The sequence below is a fragment of the Symsagittifera roscoffensis genome, chromosome 1 (genome assembly GCF_963678635.1).
Source record: "Symsagittifera roscoffensis chromosome 1, txSymRosc1.1, whole genome shotgun sequence".
NCBI classification, from domain to species: domain Eukaryota; kingdom Metazoa; phylum Xenacoelomorpha; order Acoela; family Convolutidae; genus Symsagittifera; species Symsagittifera roscoffensis.
The window spans coordinates 24768450-24791682 of record NC_087062.1 but is presented as its reverse complement, the minus strand read 5'-3'; the positions used below and the strand labels follow the sequence as shown (position 1 = coordinate 24791682).

Genomic DNA, 23233 nt, shown 5'->3' with positions numbered 1-23233 from the left:
CATCAAGACCGAACAAGATGATCCTTCCTGGGCTGCCCAGGAAGGACGACTACTCATTCCGGCTTCTAACCTCGACTTGATATCCGGTATGCGATCGACGGGGACGTCGATGGATATTTTTGTCCGGGGAGTGGGGGTAGGACTTACCCACACTGAAAACTTGATAATAAAAAAATTGAGAATAGCAAGAGAAACAAGAGACTTAGAAGCAGAAACAGGCGAAGAACCTAAGAAACCAGACATAGGCAGGGTAGTTGAGTCATATTTTAACTTACCAAATGTATATTCAAGTAACATAATACTAACAGACAGTGATTTCATACTCACAAATAGAACATGTGCGATAGCAATCACAGCAGACATGAGTTTTAGGACAGCGTTAGCGGCAGACTTTAAGAGAGAATACAAAAACGTGGAATTCCTTTGGAAGCAAAGACCAGGGATAAGGGGCGTAGCGGCCTTACCTCCGGCGGCGTCGCAGATACCGGGAAAATACCTATGCTTCTTGGTAACGAGGGCGACGGAGAAGCAGCATGTGGACCCAGAGAACCTAGTCTTGTCCTTGACGAGGCTGAGGGACTTCCTCGTGGAAATGGACGTGAAGGAGCTCTCGCTTCCAGTGTACGATCCAAACAGAGGAAAACTGCATCCTCGGGAATTGTACGCGCTTGTACACGTGATATTCTCTGATACGAATATAGAAGTATATCTACATAAGAAATATTACTTAAGTATAGGCTGAGTGACGTGCGAGAGGGTTTTAGGCCAAAGACTAAGTTGTATGTAATATGTGATATGTGTGTTATATTATGTTATGTTATGTTATGTGTTAGGTCATTAAGATCATGGGTAAGTAGGGGTTAGTGACCATGAACAACTAAATGACGATCTTGGGAATAGATCCAAAGTTTGGACTGTCCAATCTTAGGTCGAATTCCAAAATTTTAGAGACCGATTGATTTTAATAAATTTTAGGATAAAATATCTTTTTATCTGAACTGTTTTTAAGCAAATTTTAGCATTTTGGCGATATATGTTAAGATGGAACTGACAAGTGTGATATTCGTAACCTCTTTTTTAGATCCTGATTAATCATTTAATTACTCACTTGAGTCAAATCTTTGAATCAAAACCGAATCGAACTTGAAAGAATAGAATGGATAACTTCAACTTGGATGAATTGATGGACCTGGCAGAGGCATATGTGGGACCGATGGTAGATGCGATCTATCGCCGGCTGATCGATCGAGACTTCGCTCTGGAGCACCCAGAGGTAGTCATGTTGCTGACCGCCCTGATCAACATCTTGGGGCATGACAACCGTGGGGACCGCCCCACGGAAGTGCTGTTGATGGCAGCATATGGAGAAAGGGGAGTACTAGACCGCCCGAACATGAGAGTGATGAAGTGGAGAAACGGGGCTCTCTCAGGGAGTGACTTGGCGAATGAGCCTGGATTGGGAAGTTCTAGGACCTACCAACCAGGTGAGATGCCTATGCCCTCCAAGCCCAAACCTGGGCTGACGAGAATACATCAGGAGATGAACAGCGAGGCGACCTCGTCTGGTTCACCACTGAGGGCAGCTGTGCCACCAAAAAGGGCGAAAGTAGGACAGAAGGTTCAGACGAACCAAACCATGCAAGATCTGGATGAGATGAACGATGAACTGAAAAGTACGGAGAAGGAGCTGGACGAGATGACCAAAAGTATGCTCCAGATGGAGGAAGACCGAGACATGTGGAGAAAATTGTTTGAAGACTGCAACAAAAAGCAGGGTCAAGAAATTGAGCGCTTGAGGCAGGATTACAAAGAGCAATCGGAACAGATGGCGTTGACAACGGCCGTGGAGAAAGTGATACCTGCAAGGAATATTCCTCGTGGGCAGCCCCCGATGGAGCTCTTGATGCCTCGAGGAATGAGTCAAACAATAGAGACACGGCTCCCGACAGAGACAAATCGAGTGACGATCCCGGATCCCAGTGACACCTTGGGTGATCCAGTCGTAGAACAGACAGTGAGGAAGCTGATAGAGACAGCTGGACGATTGGTCGCCAACAAGAATGCGCCAGGTTCCGGGGTGACTGCACCCTATGGAACGATTGACGACACGGGCAGAGTACGACTCTCCCAGACCGTGATCAGACAGGGGATAAGTGACGTGACACCACTCATGGGGAGCTCGAGGGCCCCAGAGAGAAGAATACGGAAGATGCCAGCGAAGAAAGTGTCTCGCATAATAGACGTGCAAAAGAATAATCAATTGAAATATAATTTCACGGGAGTTCCGGAGACAGATCCGAGGGCCTGCTTCAATCGAGCGACTTGGAGCCCGGCTGTAAACCTGCAGCAACCACCACTCGGGACATCTCATCTGATACTGGGAGACAGCTTGGTCAGAGTGCTGTCGAATTTGAGGACCTCCTGGGTCACCACGGTGATGGCCTTTGGAGGCGCGACGATAGCCCAGTTATATCGAATGGTGGAACTGATGAATCCAGGGAGGATCCCCAATGTGATGATCTTAGTTGGGACGAATGACATCTCCAGAGGTTCAGATGAGCAGGAAGCACTATGGGAGTCAATGATGGTGTGTTTGTTTACTACCCTCTGGCAGAAATTCAATTGCGCGGTACTGACCGTTTGCACTGTGCCAATGAATACGAGAAGCCTGACAGCATCAGGAAGAAGGCACAACGAGGGAGTCGTCAGGTGGAATAACATCTTGAGGAACCTCGCAAGTCGGAACGCCGGAAGAATGATCCTCATGGACATCGAACATGAGTTGAGAGCTATGGATCAGGCCAGACTGACCACGGACGGCATCCACTTCGACAGTATCGAAGGACAAGCTTGGTTGAATCGAGTCTTCCATGAGCGGTTGGACGAGCTGGAAGCAGAACTCTTTGACACAGGAGCGCTGAAGGAAGAAGGAACAGTGAGTGACGCGGTGATTACCACCTTTGTGCCTCCTAGCCTGGAAACACGCTTGGGTACGATCCCGCCGTCACGAACTACAGGCAACAAAGCTCCAGCGAACCAGGTCAAAGGACAGACGTACAGGATCGATTGGGAGAAGCGCCGATGAGGAGGACCATCCATCCTAGGAGAAGAATAGGACCTGTCAACCCAATCGAAGAGACAGCCGGCACGTCTAGATCGGACACTAGATCGGACACTAGATCGGAGACGACAAGTACCAGTCGAGAGGAGAGACGTCCGGGCAGAGGCTCGTTGATCTGGTCAAGACCCATACCGTCTCCCTGGCATGTATACAAAGACGAGCTAATGAAGCTGGATCTCCAGAGGGTAAGCTTCATCGAAGATGCAAGGAGGATGCTGAATGGAGCGACGCTATCCGTCAGCAGATTGTACTCGATAACCGGCGTAGACTGGTTGATAGCCGCTAGCATAAATTTCAGCTCGACGACGGCCTTGAGATTTGCTGACCTAGAGGGACTGCCTTCTAACAACATGATGGGTCCAGTGAACGCGAGACCATTGCAAGACGTGAGGTTGAATCATGATGAAGGGAATCGAGAAGAGAGACCTGGAAGATTTCTAGTGACAAGCGCACCGATCGGACAACATGTGAAGATGTTCAAGCAACTAAGCTCACCCCCTGGTCATGTGAAGGAGAGAATATACCCAAAACTAGTGAATCAAGATGGTGATGCCCAGAGATACGGCGGATTGATAGCGATAAAGAAAGGTGAGACCATCTTCGCCGCCTATGTCAAAGCAGAAATGAGGAAGGCCAAGATTATGATAGTAGCGAACTCAGAGTTCGTGTACACCTCCAAGTCTCTGTTTTGGCCGGACGTCATAATGTTGGCAGCGGTCGACCTGGACCTACTGCAATCGATATCTCTGGCTATAGGGGTACAAAGGCAGACGGACATGAACCCATTTACGATTGTGTTTGCTGGCATCAATGACCATCTACACAGTAGAGGTTTTCTGAGAAGACTCAGAGATCCTACAACGGCAGGGAACGCTGTATGGCCAGCGATAAAAGATATCCTTGAGTCGATGGGTGAAGTGTTGGATGCGACGAAGGAGGGATCATTCGCCAAAGTGACACCGAGAATAGTATTCGCGTTGTCTCCGGGATATGCACATCTCTCGGATGGACTGAAATTTGTGTATGCGATTGTGACCTTACTTTCGGAAGGAAAATATGATGTGATCATGTCAGCCCTGAATCGCATGATAGAGATGGAGAACCTGAGGCCACTCAAGGCTGAACTACCTGCAGTGTGGTCAGATATCTCAAACGCGATGAGAGGATTCAAGGACCATGCGCTACACATGTTAGTGTTGTACGAGGTGCTGGGGTTGGAACTGTTCAATTTTAGTCGACAGCTCAAACTGAAACCAGGAGTAGACGACGACCATCGAGTGATCGCGGCGATGTCCAACGACTTATGGTTCCGAGCAATGGAAGTGGCAGGTGAAGACACAAGAAGGAAAATTTCACTAGAGACGAGAGCTCACTTGGAGGCGATGGTTTTGAGAACCAAGCCGGAAGCCAACCAGTGGCTACACCTGAATCCTAGAGTAGCGGCATTGGGTTCAGACGCTTTTGAGCAAGGCCCCGTGATGATCACGAAGATACATGCCTACTTGATGAAGGAGGTGAACCTGGCGGAAAATGCTGGGGAAAAAACCGCCGAATTTGTGAACAGAATGTGTCAGATTACTCTGGAAACCTTCTGGACCCAGGAAGTGAAGGGACAGGAAGGCTTTGAACGGACAGACAGCATGCTAGAAGGGTTGGGAGCCGGATGGACCGCGTCCTTCTTGGCAGAAGTTTACCCGAAAATCTCGCACTACTTGATAAAAGAATTCCTCCAAGCAGTAGTGGAAGTGTCGATAGTGGAACAAATAACCTTGTTCGTGACATTTGGAGCAGAGAGTTTCGTGAAAGGACCGGCGATACTGCTCACCGATGGAATCCAGAACCTGCGGCTAGACGGACTTCTGACATTGATTGCAATTACCCACGGAAACTTGGGAGGACTGATGAAGCTGGCACGTTGTCCAGAGCAGATGAGAGAGAGAGTGAGGAACTTGGATATGAAGAAATCCACGGACTCGTGGAACAAGATAAGAGACCTGAGACACACTCTTATCCAGTATCTCTTACAACAAAATCGCTTTGGAACGGGAGAAGACGAGACGATTGAAAGAGAGGAAGATGTTAGACGACATGTTGGAGGCATACCCCTGTTAACCGATCTGAGCTTGGCTATGAGAACCGATCCCTTGGCGCTGATCAGAGGAGTCACGGAGTTTGTGACGGTGATCTATGGACCAGCAGTCACGTTTGCGTTCCCTGACGTTAAAGTGGAAGCATATAGGAGATCGGTGCTGCACCTGAACCTCATATCAGCAGTGGACGGTAGTACACTGAACTGGTGTGAGCAGCACACATTGCGGGAGCTCATGAGTGAAGATCTGTTGTTTACGAAAATATCAGAGCCAGAGATGATTGTCATCAATTTTGACGATCACTTCCGTGATCGCATGGGAGAAGTAGAAAGAGGACACATTGAAGTGTTTCCGAAGCTTTGGAATCTGAGACCCTATGATAAAACGAATGGTGAAATAACCAGAGTGCCTCGTCTCACTGCAGCATATCATAAATATCAGAGAAGAGACGAAAGACTGGGGTGATTACAAGAAGCTGCCGGAGGCAATCCCTGAATTCCCTCTGATAAGAATGATGTTGCTCGGAGCAGTCTCCGTGGTACAAACTCCTAGATTGAGAGCATTCGAAACCAATGAAAGGAGAATAGGGAATTTCGTGGGAACGATGGATCCATACTTTGTAGGGAGAAATGCCGCCGTGTTACAATACAAACGATTTGCATATACGGATCAAGCAACGAGATGGCGAATAAGCAACGCCGCGACTCCCAAGCCTGGAAAATTTGACGAGGAATGGACGGGATTAGGCTTAGCTCCGATGAGGATGAGAGGCAGGACCGAACTGCCTGAAGCCTCTTTAATCCTGACTAGTGTGAAACAGGAGATGAAAGTGGGAGGAATACTGCAGACGAGAACCTTCCTAGCACCCTTCGGCTGCGAGGAAATCAAAGTGGTCCATGGAGAAGAGGAAGATAGATCGGCCGGTACATTGCTCATATCGAGATTCCCGGAAGAAGCCGACAATGATGAACAAGGACCCTCGAGTTGGAACAAGGATAAGTCAGAAGGAGATGACGGACAGGGAGGAAGCCGTCAAGCCGAAGAACCCGTGCAACAAGATCAAGCTGGTGGGGAAGACGACAGGGCATCGACAGGAGGAACATCCAGCCTGGATTTCAATATCTTCAGTGATCTTGAGAACAATGCAGATACGTTGGAAACGACTGAGCCAGCGGATGAAGGCATCTCGACACTGGAGCCTCCGTCAGCCTTTATGGAAATGAAACGGAATTTGCCGGAGAGCAGCTCTCCTGGCAATTCAAGAAAGAACGACCAGAGAATCCTCATGGAATCACCTAGGAGGAGAAGAATTGAGGCCTCAGCCAGAGTACTTTTCTTGGGAACGCTGCCCGAAGAAGAATGGGAAGTACATCACCGAGACCACGAGAGTAGGACGGGATGCAAATTGGACAGAGTGGCGTTTATGGAAGAAGTCTGGACCGTGGTTCAGAGCTATGGGACCCAGTCCATTCTGAAAACGGGTCTCAACCAACCCTTGATGAGGGAAGCCTTGACAAGCTTGATGATTGTGAAGGGAGACTGAGTGAGTTGTTGATCGACTCGGCCACTGATGAAAGTGAAGCGAATTCTCCCATCAAGATGACACCGCAGGACGATAAAGGAGAGGTGGTGTATCTGTCAAGAACCAGGAGAGGGACGATGCGATCAAAATTGGTGATTGATAAAATCAATGCGATGAAAATGAAGTTAGGCAGCAGAGTGATGCCGAGGAGAGTCGGAAAGACGAAGGTGGATTCAGAGATATTGATGAAAGCTGTTAACTCAGCGAAAAGGAAACGAGTCGAGGAGGTCATGGATTTGGGGCAAGGTGATTATCAACTGCCTGGCACAGATAAAATGTTAACTGATAGCGATGGTGCCACCCATTCACATGGCGGGGATAAAGACAACAGGTTATAAATCCAAAAGGAGTGACCGCACTCTGACTGGAGCAACCTTGGAAATGGAAATACTCAGCGAATGTGGAGAAAGCACAATGAAAGACTTTAAGCCATCTTCCATGAATCACGAAAAGGGAAGTGTCGCAGGCCAACTAATACCAGTGGAATATAACAGACTAACAGTGTCGGAGACTGTGTCGATAGATGAACCCACCGGTGGATACATGGAGATGTTAGAATACCGAAACTCGGCTAGAGGGTATGTGATGGCCCTGGAAGACGAAAAAGCCATGGAGGGTTATCTGGAAACGATGTTGCAAGGCACCACCTTCAAGCAGAAGGCGTACGGGACTTTAGCGTCATCTGAGATACAGGCAGAAACGATGGAGCAGTTGGTGAGCCTTCCATGGAAAGCAGTGGTATTAAGGTATTTCGAAGAAGAAATGAGGACTACGCCAAGAATACATGCTCTCGTGGCAGTACCTTACGTAAGAACAGAGTTACAACTCAGGTTCGCCTGGTGCATGATGGGACTGACTCGCGAAGAATATGATTCAGAAGAGAGGAAGAGGTCAAAAGAGGAGAAGATTTTCCTTATGACGAACCTGAGGGATCTGATAGTCCAAGAGGGAGCAGCAGTAGCGTGTGCGAAGCGAAGAGACGCTCTCTGTTTCATTCGATTCCTGATAGAGCAGATTTCAGTACCTGCATTGAACACTTGTGTTAAGATGTTGAGGGAAGGCGATGAGCGAGCGAAAGCCTTATTCTTGCTAGCACTGCTGGATATGCAGCAAAGTAAACCGATGAGGATGAACATGAAAGAACCTGAGGAATTAGAACCCATGAGAAAGATAGACAAAATCAGGAGATTCTCAAACAAGGAGCTGAGCCTCGCTAAAGAATCTTTGGGGAAATTGTCGAAATCCAGTGAATACTGTGGACCGATCAAGAAGAGATCGTATAGCTACGTATCCGGGATCATAGGGTGCGTACAACCCTTTCCTGAGTGAAGACATACGCGATTGCTTCTTCGATTACGAGTAGGCGGTGTTGCTAAGATTCTGGACGTCCAGAATTGTAACGATTAAGAACGTTAACAATCCACAGGCCAAATTGGGACTGGTCTTGGAAGAAGAGGTGACTGCACCTTCCGTACCAAAATCTGATAAAAGAGTGGAGTTTGGGTTGGGATTCTCAGATGAGTTACTAAGAACGAGCTTGATGGCAGTGTGGGAATTGATGAGGCCATCATGGTGTCCTAGTCCCAACGCTGACTCAATATTGCGAGCGACACAAGACGTGCAGAGGGAACTGAATGCAGACTGTAACCTGCGTGACCTCAACATCATATATAATGTGATGATAACGGCCTCTAGGAGCAACAGAGAAGATAAAGTGGAGTTGCCTGGCTGGGGACCAGAAGACTGGGTCAAGCCTGGTAGCTGTCTGGCGGAAGTCTGTGGACTGGAGGGTCATGTTTGTGGAGGTCTGGACTGTGCGAAGACCCTGGAGAAACAAACAAGCAATTGACGGTATTGTTTGGAAACGTAGTGTGAAAGCAAGAACGGAGACGGAACTGGTAGCAGATTGCCATGGAGGAACCGAGGTGAATCTAGTGACTGCACTAGGATTCTACGGCATGTTTGGTTCTTTAGAGTCACTATTGAATCTGGAACAGAAACATGAGATGGTCACAGCCATCAGTGTAGAAGTATTCCCAGGAGTTCTGCAGACTGAGCAGAAATAAATAGGAAAATGGAGGGAAGCAATCGAGACGGAAATGAACATCAGACACAGTGAGACTTATTGTAGACCATCAGGAGCACGATATTTGGTGGGTTCGACATTGGCTCCAATGTGCAAGAGCAGATACCCTGTACATTTCGTAGCTGTGGACGTAAAGAGTACGAGAACGATCGTGGATCAAGCCTTCTCAGTGCCGAAGTATGTGAGACTGGCGAGAATGTCCGAGAAGTCTTACGAGTTGCTATGTAAGATGTTCTCAGCAGTTCCAGAGAGAACCAAGGAAGAATTGGAGTCAATACTAGGAAAGAAGTTCATGGGATATGTGAGCGGGAACTTCAGTGACTTTGAGAGACAGAAACAGAGAGGATCAACTGTCACAGATTACAATGCAGTAGATGAGAAAGATGAAGTCCACCGAGTGATGATGGAAGTGGAACCATTACTGGAAGCTTCGGGAAAACGTAATTGGAGGAGCATCATGTTGACCCATGACGAGTTTCCCTGCCACTGCTTGCTGCAGACTTGGTGGTATCCCAAGCGTAGTAATCTGATGTTGATCTGGGACTCAGGAGAGCAGCTCTCCATGGGTTTACCAGATTCATCACAGCCCATAACAATAGTGATAGTGGGAATTATGATGGCGATACGATGGCTGGAGTCTCATGTGAGAGAAAATAATAGACAGGGGGCACCGACGAGAGAACAGTTGCGGAAAGTAGATTGTCTAAAAGATTTAGATCTTTTTGAGACAATGTGCAAGATTCTAAACATTAAGATGGGAGTGAAGAAGATATGGGCAAGAAAACGATTGATGCCATGGTTCAGAGCTAACATGACTGCATGGTTGTACGAATATGCGAAAAAGCATATGTCAAAGCACGGCAGGGTGTACAGTTAATTTCAGCTGGACTTTGGAGCAGGAGCTTTCAAGCGAGCTCTCGTGACTCATCGGAATGCAGCGACCACCGCTGTGAAAAGAATTTCCAGGACGAGTGAACGTAGTGGAAAGGAGAAGGCAGAGATGTTAAAGGAAGATTTGGAGAGAAACGTGACGTTGTGTCTCCACAACAGCTTCTGCAGGAACAGAGAATCTATCGTGGATCCCCTAACTTGTTGCAAACAGAGGGTAGAAGAGCAGAAGTGTTGGAGGACGGCTTCCAGCAGCGTCAGGATAGCTAACGACGTGTTGCAGGATACGGGAACTGAGAGTGCAGAGTCAGTATCACAGGAGGAAGAAATGGAACATTGACGGATGACCGAAAAAACAAGATGCAAAAAGAGACGAAATTAGAAGAATTTAGAAGTTTTAGAACTTCTAAACGACGAAAAAAGAAGAAAACAAAGGAGTGATGAAGAGAAAGTTAAAACTCAGAATTGTTTTATGTGTGTGAAAAAACTCAAGTGAGAAACCAAGCAACCAAGTTGTAATTGAAAACTGAAACATTTAGTTGAGTTTTGAAATTGTTGCATTTATAAATTTGCATTTTGATTTTAGTTGAGTGGCTTTAGAGACACTCACTTACTATTTATTTACAGAGGCTTGAGTGAAGGAGTATATTTAAATATTCCGGCCTGCATGACTGTTTTTAATCAGCTAGGAGAACTGATCGCTTTGTGGTGACATGAAAGGCTTGGGTAATCTCTCGAAGAGGGAGATTGTTTCATTGTTCTTTCTAACCACAGAGTTTCTTAATTTTAATATTCAGGACAATAAAAAGCAAGATTTCCGAAGGGAAAAAGTATAGTAGGATAATTTTAGCTTGTTGGTTGGCAGGACTGTCCTGCAAACCAACACCTTTTAAATCTAAGAGAAAAAGTTTTAATCGGGACATTGACATTGGAAGTCAGAAAATATGTTTTATCTTAGGTCATATCCTCAATGTGCAGATTAATGAAAGTATTTGAAGACTATAGTGATGTGGTATGACGCCATTTATATTCTGCAGTGAGTCGATGTGACGTGGATAAAAGTAATTTCGTGCGTTTTGTAAATTCTGTTTGATGACACTGTATCTATTTTACGAACATTGCGTGATTCAATGAGGACATTGACCAAACTGTCCGGGGAGTATGTGACATTCGACCAGAATGGAAAAAATGCAATCTCTGCAGTTTAGGAATTTTTAGCAGCGAACCTTCCGAGTTAGTGATTTTGAAGGATTAACGACGTTATTCCGATGATTAGTAGAACGGTGAAGGTCAAGATATTCTGGTATTTTGAAATTTTAAATTTTCGAAGTGATGACGTAACATTTCTGAGAAACGTCAGAAACGGCCAGATTGGCGGAAGAGCTAAAAAGAAACAGAACAACATTAGTTGCGATTGCGAGAACAACGGAAATTGTGATTAAGAAACGACAACGAATCGCGGAGTTGACAGAGAACGTTCCGAGTTGCAACTATTGTGTCGCTACAATAGTTGCAAGGCCGTTGCGAACAACGGTGAAGGGTGGAAGACAGCCTTCCGGGTTACGGAGAAATCAAGTTTAACGTGCTTGATTCAGTGGATTCGAGAATCCGGAAGGGTTTCGGGACTGAAACTTTTATCCTTTTATATAAACTTTTAGCTTCCTGTCATGTCCTGAATTGAATTTAATTAACATCTGGATTCATTTTGATCAGGATGAGAAGCTAGGAGTTGGGGGAAAGGGTTAATCCATCTTCGATGGAGATGATGATTTTTATCTACTGAACAAAAACAATAATAATTCAAAAAGTAGTAGTAGCCTTGTTTTTAGGAGTGACCTCGTGGTCTGGGGATATTGAGACCCAGCCATGAGCTCCTTATTTCTGCATGTAATTAAGTTACTTTGAGTGTTTTGACCGAAGCCGAAAGCAGTAACGTTTTTTGTCGATCCGATGTTAGAAAGACCACCGAAAGTACTGGCTTGGTAGAGACGGTGAAAAGCATTTAAAGCTCTGTTTAGACGTTAGCCAGTCGTCTTAGGACTTAGTTTTATTTTCCGTCGATATGTATCTTCCGGGCGAATGTTACAAGACCGCTCCGAGTTGCAACTATTGTGTAGCTACAATAGTTGCAAGGCCGTTGCGAACAATGGTGAAGGGTGGAAAACCAGCCTTCCGGAAGGAGAATAAGAGCCTTAATTCCCCGGATTCAGGAATCCGGAGGGGTCTCGGGACTGGAACTTTTAATAACTTATATAAACTTTTAGCTTCCCTGTCATTCCTGAGTTGAATTTAATTAACATCTGAATTCATTTTGCTAGGATGAGAAGCTAGGAGTTGGGGGAAAGGGTTGATCCATCTTCGATGGAGATGATGATTTTTATCTACTGAACAAAAACAATCATAATTTAATAAATAGTAGTAGCCCTGTTTTTAGGAGTGACCTCGTGGTCTGGGGATATTGAGACCCAGCCATGAGCTCCTTATTTCTGCATGTAATTAAGTTACTTTGAGTGTTTTGACCGAAGCCGAAAGCAGTAACCTTTTTTGTCGACCCGATGTTAGAAATACCACCGAAAGTACTGGCTTGGTAGAGACGGTGAAAAGCATGTAAAGCTCTGTTTAGACGTTAGCCAGTCGTCTTAGGACTTAGTTTTATTTTCCGTCGATATGTATCTTCCGGGCGAATGTTACAAGACCGCTCCGAGTTGCAACTATTGTGTAGCTACAATAGTTGCAAGGCCGTTGCGAACAACGGTGAAGGGTGGAAAACCAGCCTTCCGGAAGGAGAATAAGAGCCTTAATTCCCCGGATTCAGGAATCCGGAGGGGTCTCGGGACTGGAACTTTTAATAACTTATATAAACTTTTAGCTTCCCTGTCATTCCTGAGTTGAATTTAATTAACATCTGAATTCATTTTGCTAGGATGAGAAGCTAGGAGTTGGGGGAAAGGGTTGATCCATCTTCGATGGAGATGATGATTTTTATCTACTGAACAAAAACAATCATAATTTAATAAATAGTAGTAGCCCTGTTTTTAGGAGTGACCTCGTGGTCTGGGGATATTGAGACCCAGCCATGAGCTCCTTATTTCTGCATGTAATTAAGTTACTTTGAGTGTTTTGACCGAAGCCGAAAGCAGTAACCTTTTTTGTCGACCCGATGTTAGAAATACCACCGAAAGTATTGGCTTGGTAGAGACGGTTAAAAACATGTAAAGCTCTGTTTAGACGTTAGCCAGTCGTGTTAGGACGTAGTTTTATTATCCCTCGATATGTATCTTCCGGGCGAATGTTACATAGATGTTTTTATGGCGCTCCTCGGTGTTATTCTTTTTTAACATCATGACCGGCAGAACCGTTAACGAGCACATTAACGCCCTTATTAGGCCTAAACCGCCGGGGCGGAAGAATAGTTCGGAACGCGGAAGCCTTCCGGATTACCGTGAAAAGCTTTTTAACCTAGTTAAGACCGAAAATTCACGAACCAGGAAGTGTGGGGGGATTCGCGGTCCCGTCGTTCCCTGAGAGGTTTGTGACCAAAAACACTTAACGATATATATATAAAACCAAACAAAAAGTAGTATAGTACCCAAGCAAAACAAAAAACATAAAAAATAACCGAAAAAAAAAACCAAAAACAGTAAAAAAGTAAAAAATCAGTAGAAATCATCCCCCCAGACAAGATGTGATCCGACCCTCCCGTTTGTTGTTGATAGATATATTGTTGTTATAGGCATTTATATCAGTCAGGATCGTTACGATCAATTTCGTAGCCCGTTTGTGAGGCTTGTACTGTAAGGTTATTTGAGCATTTTTGCACGTTAATGATAAATTGCGTTCAATCCGGAAGGGTCAGCTGATTTGCGCTCAATCCGGAGGGGTCTTGGGAGTCTTGTATCCTTTAATTATTCGATTTTGGAGTTTATCATTTTTAGAGTTTAAAAGTATTTTAATCTATATATTAATTTTAGAAGTCAACTAACTGTGATTGGCTAATTTTTTAACATGATGGTTTAGAACCAAAACTTATGTGAATTTTTGTAAACAACATTTGTAAATTGATGTTTTCTCGTCTAGATTAGTTTATTGTAAAATTCCTGACGATGCACATAGTTGCGAAAACGTTTGAAATTTAATTTCATCAAAGCTCTTTCATTATTCGTGACAATTTGGTTTTCGGATCAACTGGTTCGTAACTAAGTCTTGTCGGCTCAATTGCCGCTAGATAAATTATTCTGAGTGCTTATTTAACAGCAATTTTGGGGATCTTAGGCATGTTTTTTCTCCAATTAAACAAAACTCGAGACAAACGAGTCAAAAATTGGAATTAATAAATTCGAAGCAAACCATTAAAAGAAATTTTAGCACAAGCTGATCGAATGAGTCACAAATTTGTTCACATGATTAGAACAATTGTATGATGTTAAATTGGATCCAAAGTTCAAGAAATGTATGAAGTTTGTGTAGATAGGTTTTTCGACAATTCTAATTATTTAAATCGACCGTATGGCTTCTTTTTCCGTCCACTAGCTTTCAATGGTAGGTTTTTGTGGTATCGCAAGTAATGCTTAACACCTTAGTGTTGGAAGTGTTAACAAACTCTAGAGCAGCACTTTGAAACCGGTTTTTGTGTCGGATAATAGCACCCCGACGTCTTCCTTGTTTTAAACGTTAATTTTTTTCTCTGCAGTAAGTCAGTGAGTTATCGTGAATTATCTTATTATTTGTTGAGGTCATCGAGAATATGCAAAGATTGAGAGTATGGAGTGGAAAAGTAAAGATGAAAGGGAGGTATCCGTTGTATTTTTTTTTGTAGTTTATTAGTATAGAAAAGCCCATGACTTCACAATGATAAGAAAATTCCCCAATTGCAGCATATATCTTTTTGCAGAATATGTCCTTGGTAGAACAGAATCAGTTAGCCGAAATTGGAAGTTTAGTATATCAAGAAGAACCGGCAGTTGAAGCTGAACAGTGGCAAGTTCTTAACGATGAATATGATCAAGCTTATTCGGCAGAGCAAGAAATTGAAGTTGAGCTTGCCATATTTTCAAAAGGGCACGGACTTTTGAGTCCAATGCAGGTTTTTGAAATCATCTTTTCCGAAACGGTTGATGACGCGTTGCCTGAGTACCCAGAAACTAATGGATATTACGTCGTGTCATCAGCAGGATCTGCTTCAAACTGCGACACTTCGGGTCTTGACTTATGGTCATGGTCTCCCTTCTCAACTCGAAACAAGCTGTATTACAGGTTTGAATAGTCTAAAATTGCGCGTAGCTTACTGTAGGACAGTTTGCGGTTTCTTTTATTGGAGATGTTTAGGTGTATTTCAAAGTACAATACCATTATCGCTATTGAAGCGTACCAGGAAGATGCGGAAGACTTGACAGAAGCGCCGAAGTTCTACATCAACAAAAGAGACCGATCAGCAACCGACCAAGGGTTGCTCGTACGGCACTACGTGGATGCTGTGCATATATACAGAATATGCCGAAAAGCTGATATTCATGCAACGAATCCAAACTTCAGAAGACACGTGATGTGGATTGAGGCTATAGAACCTAATCAGCAAGAGTCACCATCGAAGAAAGTGATTGAATATATGTGGAAGGGAAAGTCAAAACCAGATACCCTGTACGGAATGCAGCTTGAGGTATGTGAGTTAATCAAACATCAAATACGAATAGTCCTTAAGAGCGTATTGGCATGTTTAAATTCTAATCTTGACGAACTAAGAAGCATCTAAACCTGAACAAGTATAGCCGGTTAGTGAGCAACTAGCACAGAATATTGCGACCAGTCGGTATATAACCAAATTAAATAAGGAAAAAGTGCAAATCTATTATATATTTAAATGCGGGCTTCACTATCTCGCCACGCTTAAGTTTTTTCAACGTATTATTTATGCATGTTTAACGAAAGAATATCTTATATTGCAATAGCTAGCAATTTTTTTTCGATTTTCCAATTTGAATTCAGAGATTAATTCACCGAGTTTAAAAACAGCAACCCAATAGTGGGATGCTGTCAGGGTTACCCCTAAGAGGAGATAAGAACGTTATTTCCCCGGATTTCAGAATCCGGAGGGTTCTCGAGACCTGAACTCAAACTATTTTATACATATTTTGATTCCTGGTTATGTCCTGAATTGAATTTAATTGACATCCAGATTCATTTTCAGATATGATTGCCCTAATCCTTTTAGTGTATTGGATACGACGATTTTTGTGATTTTAAAAACATTTTCAGAAAACTTAACTGTTCTCTAAAATCTGCAATTCCCAACCCTATAGTTGGGAGCTAGAGAGTACTCTCAGGGGTTGCGACTCTTGCCTCCAAATATGATTGTTCAAATCCTTGTAGTTTTCGATTTATATATATAGATATATGTATATCTATCTAGTATATATTTAAATGCGGGCTTCACTATCTCGCCATGTTTAAGCTTTTTCAACGTAATATTTTTGCATGTTTAAGCTATATCGTATATTGCAATGGTAAAGATTTTTTTTTCGATTTTCCAATTTGATTTTAGTGGTTATTTTACCGAGTTTAAATTAAGCAGCCCAATATCGAATTAGGGGTTGCGAATTTGGCCTCCAATTTTGAATGCCCGAATAATTTTAGTTAACGAGATAAGACGATTTTTAAGATTTTTTCAAAAATCAGAAATTTCAAATAACCAAATGATTTAGAAAACTTGAAGTTCCCAACCCTGTAGTTGGGTGCTGTCGGAGTACTCTAAGGAGTTACAAATCTTCTCTCCAAATATGACTGTTCAAATCCCTGTAGTTTTCGAGATATGACGTTTTTTGTGAATTTTTCAAAAATTTTCAGAAAACTTAAATTATTAATTATTCTTTAAAAATCTGAAACTCCCAACCCTGTAGTTAGGTCCTGTCAAAGTACTCTCAAGGATTGCGAATCTTGCCTCTAAATATCACTGACCAATTCTTTTTAGTTTTCGAGATGTGACGTTTTTTGTGATTTTTTCAAAATTTTCAGAAAATTTAAATTAATTATTTTTCAAAATTTGAAATTCCCAACTCTATAGTTCGGTGTTGTCAGGGTACTCTAAAGAGTTGCAAATCTTATCACATGCGACTGCTAAACGCGACTGCTCAAATGTTTTAGTTTCCGAGAAGTGACGTTTTTCGATTTTTTCAAAACTTTCTAAGAACTTATCTACAAAGAAATTCAAAAAATTTGAAACTACTAACTTGATGAAGATACAATCTTATTGTCAGCGTACAACCAGGCGTCTCAAATCTTGCCTCCTAATTTGAATGCTCAAATCCTTTTAGTTTCCGAGATAAGACGTTTTTTTTTTAAATTTTTTTTTTCGAGAAACTTAGGTTTGAAAAAATTCACAAAATTTTGGATTCCTAACCCTATATTAGGGTGCTCTCAGGGACTCTCAGTGGTTGCAAATCTGGCTTCCAAATTTCTCTAGAGGCCCTTTAAGTTTTCGAGATGACGCTTTTAAAATGGGAATTTAAAAGTTTAAAAGTTCGAAATTACCAGCCCTGTAATTGGGTGCAGTCAGAGTACACTAAAAGTTTGCAGATGTTGTTTCCACTATATGCGGTTTTTCATGAGTTGTCGAAAAAATTCGAAACACCGAAGGTGCGTTAATTGCTAGTTTATATTTATATTTATATGTTGTATATGTATATACAGCCTAATTGTTGTGATAAACTTATTAAATAGTTTCAGATTTGGACTGTACACTGAGATAACTCTTACACCTTAGTGGGAGCTGTCATGATGTTGAACATTATCAAAGAAATATCAACCAACTGTCGAATGATATTGATCCATCTTTGAAATCAATTCTGCAAGATCTTTTATCCCATGTTGAAACTCAAAGCGGTACCATCGCAAACATGAAAAATGAATTAATTTTTCTGAAGAAAAAAGTAAATGATCTGGAGCGCTATTCCTCAAAAGATTGTATCATTATAAACAATTTACCTCTGCGACATGGCTCTGATTATGTAGAAGATGTACTCGCATTCTTTCGTGAAGCAATTGACATCTATGTGCCTCGTGATTCCATGGTAGCGTGTCACCCTCTAGGCCCAATTTGCGACATAAAAACCCCCCAGCCATTATTGTGAAATTTGTCTAATTTGATGTGAAAGACCGTATCTGGGCAAGAAAGCATTTTTTACGACATTATCTCAATCAGATCAATAAAAAACCTGTATACCTTTTTGAGAGACTGACAAAGAGAGATTCGGTTTTACTCAAGTATATGAAAGGCCTTAATTTGAAAACAACAACGAACAATTGCGCACCGCAAGTCTTTATCAAGCGTAAGAACGGGAAGGTGTTCACTCATAATGTTGCAGACTCGGTTGATGCGGAAACGTTGCTTGCTTCTGGAAAAGCGCAAATTTTGGCAATGAAGAGAAAATCAATTTTTCAATTGGGAAATCAAGATGCAACAATGAGGCTAAATGTCAACACGACAACGCCAAAACGAGTGTCTCCTCGAAGTCCCGGGTCGGATCAGCAAATCCTTGATTATGTTGAAAAGCACAGAAATGAACCTGAAAAAATTGTGCAGTATGTTGATAACTTAGCAAAACAATCTCCTCAAACTGAGCTTCATTCATAGCATTCATATACATGAGCATTCATATACATACATTTATTTATTAATTAATTAATTTATTTATTAAAATATTCATCATGAGTAATCAAAGTATATATATATACATGTTTTTTTTGTGATTTTTTTAAAAGATTTTCAGAAAACCTAAATCAATTTGTTTTCAAAATTGCAGATTCCCAACTCTGTAGTTGAGTGCTGTCAGAGTATTCTCAAGGATAGCGAATCTTGCCTCCAAATATGACTGCTCAAATCCTTGTAGTTTTCGAGGTATGACGTTTTTTGTGATTTTTCTTTTTTAATTTTCAGAAAACCTAATTAACTTTTCTCAAAAATTTGAAATTGCCAACCCTGTAGTTGAGAGCTAGAGGGTACTCTCCGAGGTTTCGACTCTTGTCTCCAAATATAATTGTTCAAATCCTTGTAATTTTCCAGATGTGACGTTTTTTGCTATTTTTTCAAAAGATTTTCAGAAAACCTAATATATTTTATAAGTTTGCAGATTCCTTACTCTGTAGCTGGGTGCTCTCAGAGTACTCTCAGGGATTGCAAATTATCTTGCCTTCAAATTTGTTTGCTCAAATCTTTGTAGTTTTCGAGATTTGACGTTTTTTATAGGACTTTTTCAAGATTTTTCAAAGAACTTGGATATAATTTTTTTTTAGAAATTTGAAACTCCCATCTCTTTAAGGAGGTTGTTTCAGGGTACTCCCAGGAGTTGCGAATTTTACCTTCAAATATGACTACTCAAATCCTTATAGTTTTCGAGATATGACGTTTTTTGAGGTTTTTTTAAAAAGTTTTCAGAAACCTCAAATTTATTTTTTTTCCAGAATTTGGAGTTCCCAGCTCTGTAGTTGGGGCTATCAGAGTATTCTCAGGGGATGCGAATCGTGCCTCCGAATATGACTGCTCAAATCTTATGAATTTTCCAGATATGAAGTTTTTTTAGGTGTTTTCAAAAAGATTTCAGAAAACTTAGATTAACTTTTTTTTCAAAATTTGAAATTCTTAACATTGTAGTTTGGGGCGGTCAGAGTACTCTCAGGGCTTGCAAATCTTGTCTTCAAGTTTGACCGACCAAGTCTAGGATGCGAAGTTTTTCCTGGTTTTTGAAGTTTTGTTTTTAGAAAACTTAAATTTGAAAAGTTTCTCAATGTGAAATTTCTAACCCTGTAGTTGGCTTTTGTGACAGTACTCTCGTGAGTTGCAAATTTTGCGTTCAAATGTGACGTTTTTTAGTTCATTTTAAGTTTTTTCAAATTTACAAATTTGGTAGCTTCACAAATTTTTATGGTTTTTCAAAATTTGAATAAAAAACTACCAACCCTTTAATTGGTTGCTGTCAGGTTACAATCAAAGTATGTAGATCTGATTCTCAATTTTATGCGGTTATTTGAGTTCTTAAAAGTTCTAAGCATTGGAGGTGCTTTACGATCTAGTTCATCCTTAAATGTTCTAGAACTCTCTAGTCGTAGGCCCACTTATTCAGTTTCAAAAACAAAACTTGATTTTGTTCACGTAAAGGTTACTGTTTTTACTAACTGTGTCCCATATGTTGAAGCCTCTCTAACATCAGACGAACTGATGTGGGGCTAAACTGTCAGTAGACACCTAACGGAGTCCATCCAGCAGTAACCAGCGATCAAGCCAAGTGCCCAAGGGCTTGTTGAAGCCATCTCTAAGTTGAAGCCATCCCATATGTTTAAGCCTCTCTAACATCAGAAGAAGTGATTTGGGGCTAAACAGTCAGTATACACCTAACAGAGCCCATCCGGTAGTAAGCAGCGATCAATTCCAAGTGGTCTTTTCAAAATGCCGAAGACGCTTTGAAAACTATATACAATTATTTAAACATGTAAAACATGCAGGCATTTCACATCTGCCATTTCCCGTCACTCTGCTTGCGTTTATGTAAAATATGTCAACATACAATAAACTTGATCACCTCTTCACTGCCTAATATAAACGAATTTCGTGGCCAGGCGTTGAATATTTGAAGTAGATTTTAGATCGAAGTTTTTGGAACTATGGAGTTTTTTCTAAGTGAATTAAACAGCTTAGCTCTGTTACTGAGTGAAGCTCTTTCAATTTTGTTTTTGAAATTGGGAATTTTCATCAAGTTAAAATTTGACCTTCTGGACATATACGACGGGATGTCAAATACAAAGGTCATTCGCGTGAAGTTTTAACTATCGCAGAATGTCTTTATTGTAAAAGCCATAATATTCAATCATAACTGTTTGAGAATCATAATGACACATTTTCGAAACAATGCCACATTGGTTTCTAATCCTGGATCGTATGAAAGAATTAAATGACAATTGTTATTGTACATAGCACATTAATTGCTTCAGCAAGTGCACCTTTGAAAACTGGAGGGTTGGAAGGATTTATCAGATATAACTTGCACCGTTTTGTCCATATTTAGAGACAAATCATTGAAAATTAACCACTTATTTATAGCTTCCAATTCTTGGTTCAAGCTCTCAGCCGAGCAGTTTAGTCCAGTGATGATTATGACGCTGGCCAATAGAAAAACTCGCTAAAGTTGCTGACTTTTGGAAGGTCGTTAAAATATAATAGAAACAGCGGAGGACTGATAATGGATCCCTGTGTGGCACGACATTCCAGGTTTCGCCACATTGATTGCGTTTTACCAATTTCTACAACTTACTTGCAGTGCGTCAAGTAACTTATGAACAAAAGCAAGTTTTTTGCACTCACCATACAACTTCAATTTATGAAACAGAATCTCGTGATCCAGTGTGTCAAAAGCTCTTTTAAATCAAGAAAAACTGTTCTCTTTGTCTAAGCGATATTTATCTGTTACTTCGGCAATAGCATCAATTTTGCTGGTTTTTTTGGAAGCCAAATTGTTTGATGTTGAGTGAGTTTCTTTCAAGATAGTAGGTTGTACATTGCTCATTCAAATATCTTACTCCACGTTACAAGAAGTGGCACTGGTCGATAGTTACTGGTATCCAATTTCGATTCTGCTTTATATAAAAGATATGCTACCGCTTGAACCAGAGCCGTAAAAAACCCTCCTGATTTCGATCCTGCCTTATATAAGTGAAATACTATCGCTTGAGCCAGAGCGGTAGAAAAACATCCGGATAGCTTGATAAGTTTCCCAAGAAGATAACAACTGCGAATGAACAAGCTTTAGCGATAAGATTACTTAATGCATTTTTTCCAGAAGATACTTTTTGTAGCACAGAAAGAAAGACTTCTATTTCACACTCGGTGTTTGAATTTAAAGGCATTCAAAATTGAGGCACAAAATAAAATTGAACGGATTCTAATTTAGGGTGTTTGATCAGCTAAGCGACTGCAAATAGAGAAAAAATAGTCGTTGAAATCATTTGGTATAGCTAATTTGTCGCTAATGGCTTTGCCACTAATTCCATCTACTGCTATTATTGTTCTACTAGATGTATTTGCTATACTCTCGAACATTTTAGTATGTATACTTTCATTGAGTCACCAATGCAATTTTTGAATTTGATATAGTAAAATTTTCATTTTAAATTTAAAACTCAACTTTATTCATGGCAGATTCAAAACGAAAGCTCGCTCTAACATTATTTTTGTTTGTTGACTAAACTTTATGAAGTCTGTTACGCTTGGATTTGAAATTTCTTATATGATTACACAACCAGGGGCAGTCAGCGTTTTGTTTCTTGGTTTTGATATTGCCAACGGCGCGTTTATCTAAAATATAATCGGCTCTCGATCTCATTTTAGTCTTTGGTCGTTGACAGTTGTCCGTGTCATTCTGTTTTTATTTACTCTAATTTAAGGTTTCTGAGTCGGATGTTTATTGTATTCGCACCTTTAGTAATTATTTCTCTTCTATTTTTCAGTGCAGCTCTTTCTCAGGTGACTCTTTCAGTATCTTCTGGTGATAAATATTTATTATTAATATTCTTATTAATATTATAGCTTTGTGAATATGCCACTGGGATGTGATCTCAAGATTTACAGCATTGGGTTGGAAAATAATTTGAACGTTGGCAAATAAAAATTCATGAACAAGGGTTGTTGACATTCCAGCTTTGCTCAAAGAGTTCCATAGCTAAATTAAAAGTGTATTTTTCAAGCGTCTTTCTTCAACGAAGTCGATCTTCTGCAAGATGGTTTTAGTTCGAGATCCTGTGCGGTACCAAAAGTTGTTTCTATCCACTTCATCTCGAGAGTCTGGTTGTCGATTTCGCTTGCCATTTCCAGTTTCAGTTATCTCGTAGACTGAAGTGAAGTTGACTTCGTACCTGCCATTCAGATCACTGCAGGAGACACCAAATGTTCAACGCGAAATGTTTGAGTTTGGCTGACGACGCTAGAACAATTTTTGTATAAGCATTTCTAGCGTCACATGCAGGGCCCTTGTTCGATTTTAATCTAAAGCACTTAGCCTTCTAATGTCATTGAGTTCGCGTTTAATGGCAAGATTAACTGGTACTAGTTGAGATGATTGGTCCCGCCTATTTTCTAAACTGAAGAGGCAGCACGGGATTTCAACCTACGCCTTGAGGTTGGTGACCGCATTCGTACCCGCTAGACTAACAAGGCCAGTTATGACAGCAGTATAGAGAAATAAAAATGCTTACTGTTAGAGTTAGCTGCATACTGTACCTCAGTTTTTATTAGGGACCACAGCATTTTTGAGGGACCAAACAAGTAAACTAGTACCGATTAACTAGCCTTTTCTTGGCTGTTTCTTTGTGTTTTTCCAGTTTAGATGTTGCGAAACAGTTGGCTCTAGAATATCATGAATGCGTTTTGCCCTGTCGTCTGAAAGCCTGTTGTCTGTTGGTTTTTCTGCATCTCTACCATTGAATCT

General features: G+C 41.5%; 3 protein-coding genes across 3 annotated transcripts in view; 2 read left to right on the top strand and 1 right to left on the bottom strand.

Moving 5' to 3' along the window:
* Nucleotides 1–23233, bottom strand: part of LOC134841803 (uncharacterized) — a 302592-nt gene that overhangs the window by 244592 nt on the left and 34767 nt on the right. The window lies entirely within an intron of this gene.
* The window catches only part of LOC134841757 (uncharacterized), a 555870-nt gene that overhangs the window by 524011 nt on the left and 8626 nt on the right, over nt 1–23233 (top strand). The window contains exons 2-3 of the mRNA XM_063857797.1: nt 14660–15020; nt 15093–15423. Of these exons, the coding sequence (XP_063713867.1) occupies nt 14662–15020; nt 15093–15423 (690 nt within the window). The 5' untranslated portion in view covers nt 14660–14661. The remainder of the gene's footprint in view (nt 1–14659; nt 15021–15092; nt 15424–23233) is intronic.
* LOC134841765 (uncharacterized) overlaps nt 17458–23233 on the top strand; it is a 31670-nt gene continuing 25894 nt past the window's right edge. The window contains exon 1 of the mRNA XM_063857810.1: nt 17458–17480. The gene's annotated coding sequence lies outside the window, so the exon portion shown is untranslated. The remainder of the gene's footprint in view (nt 17481–23233) is intronic.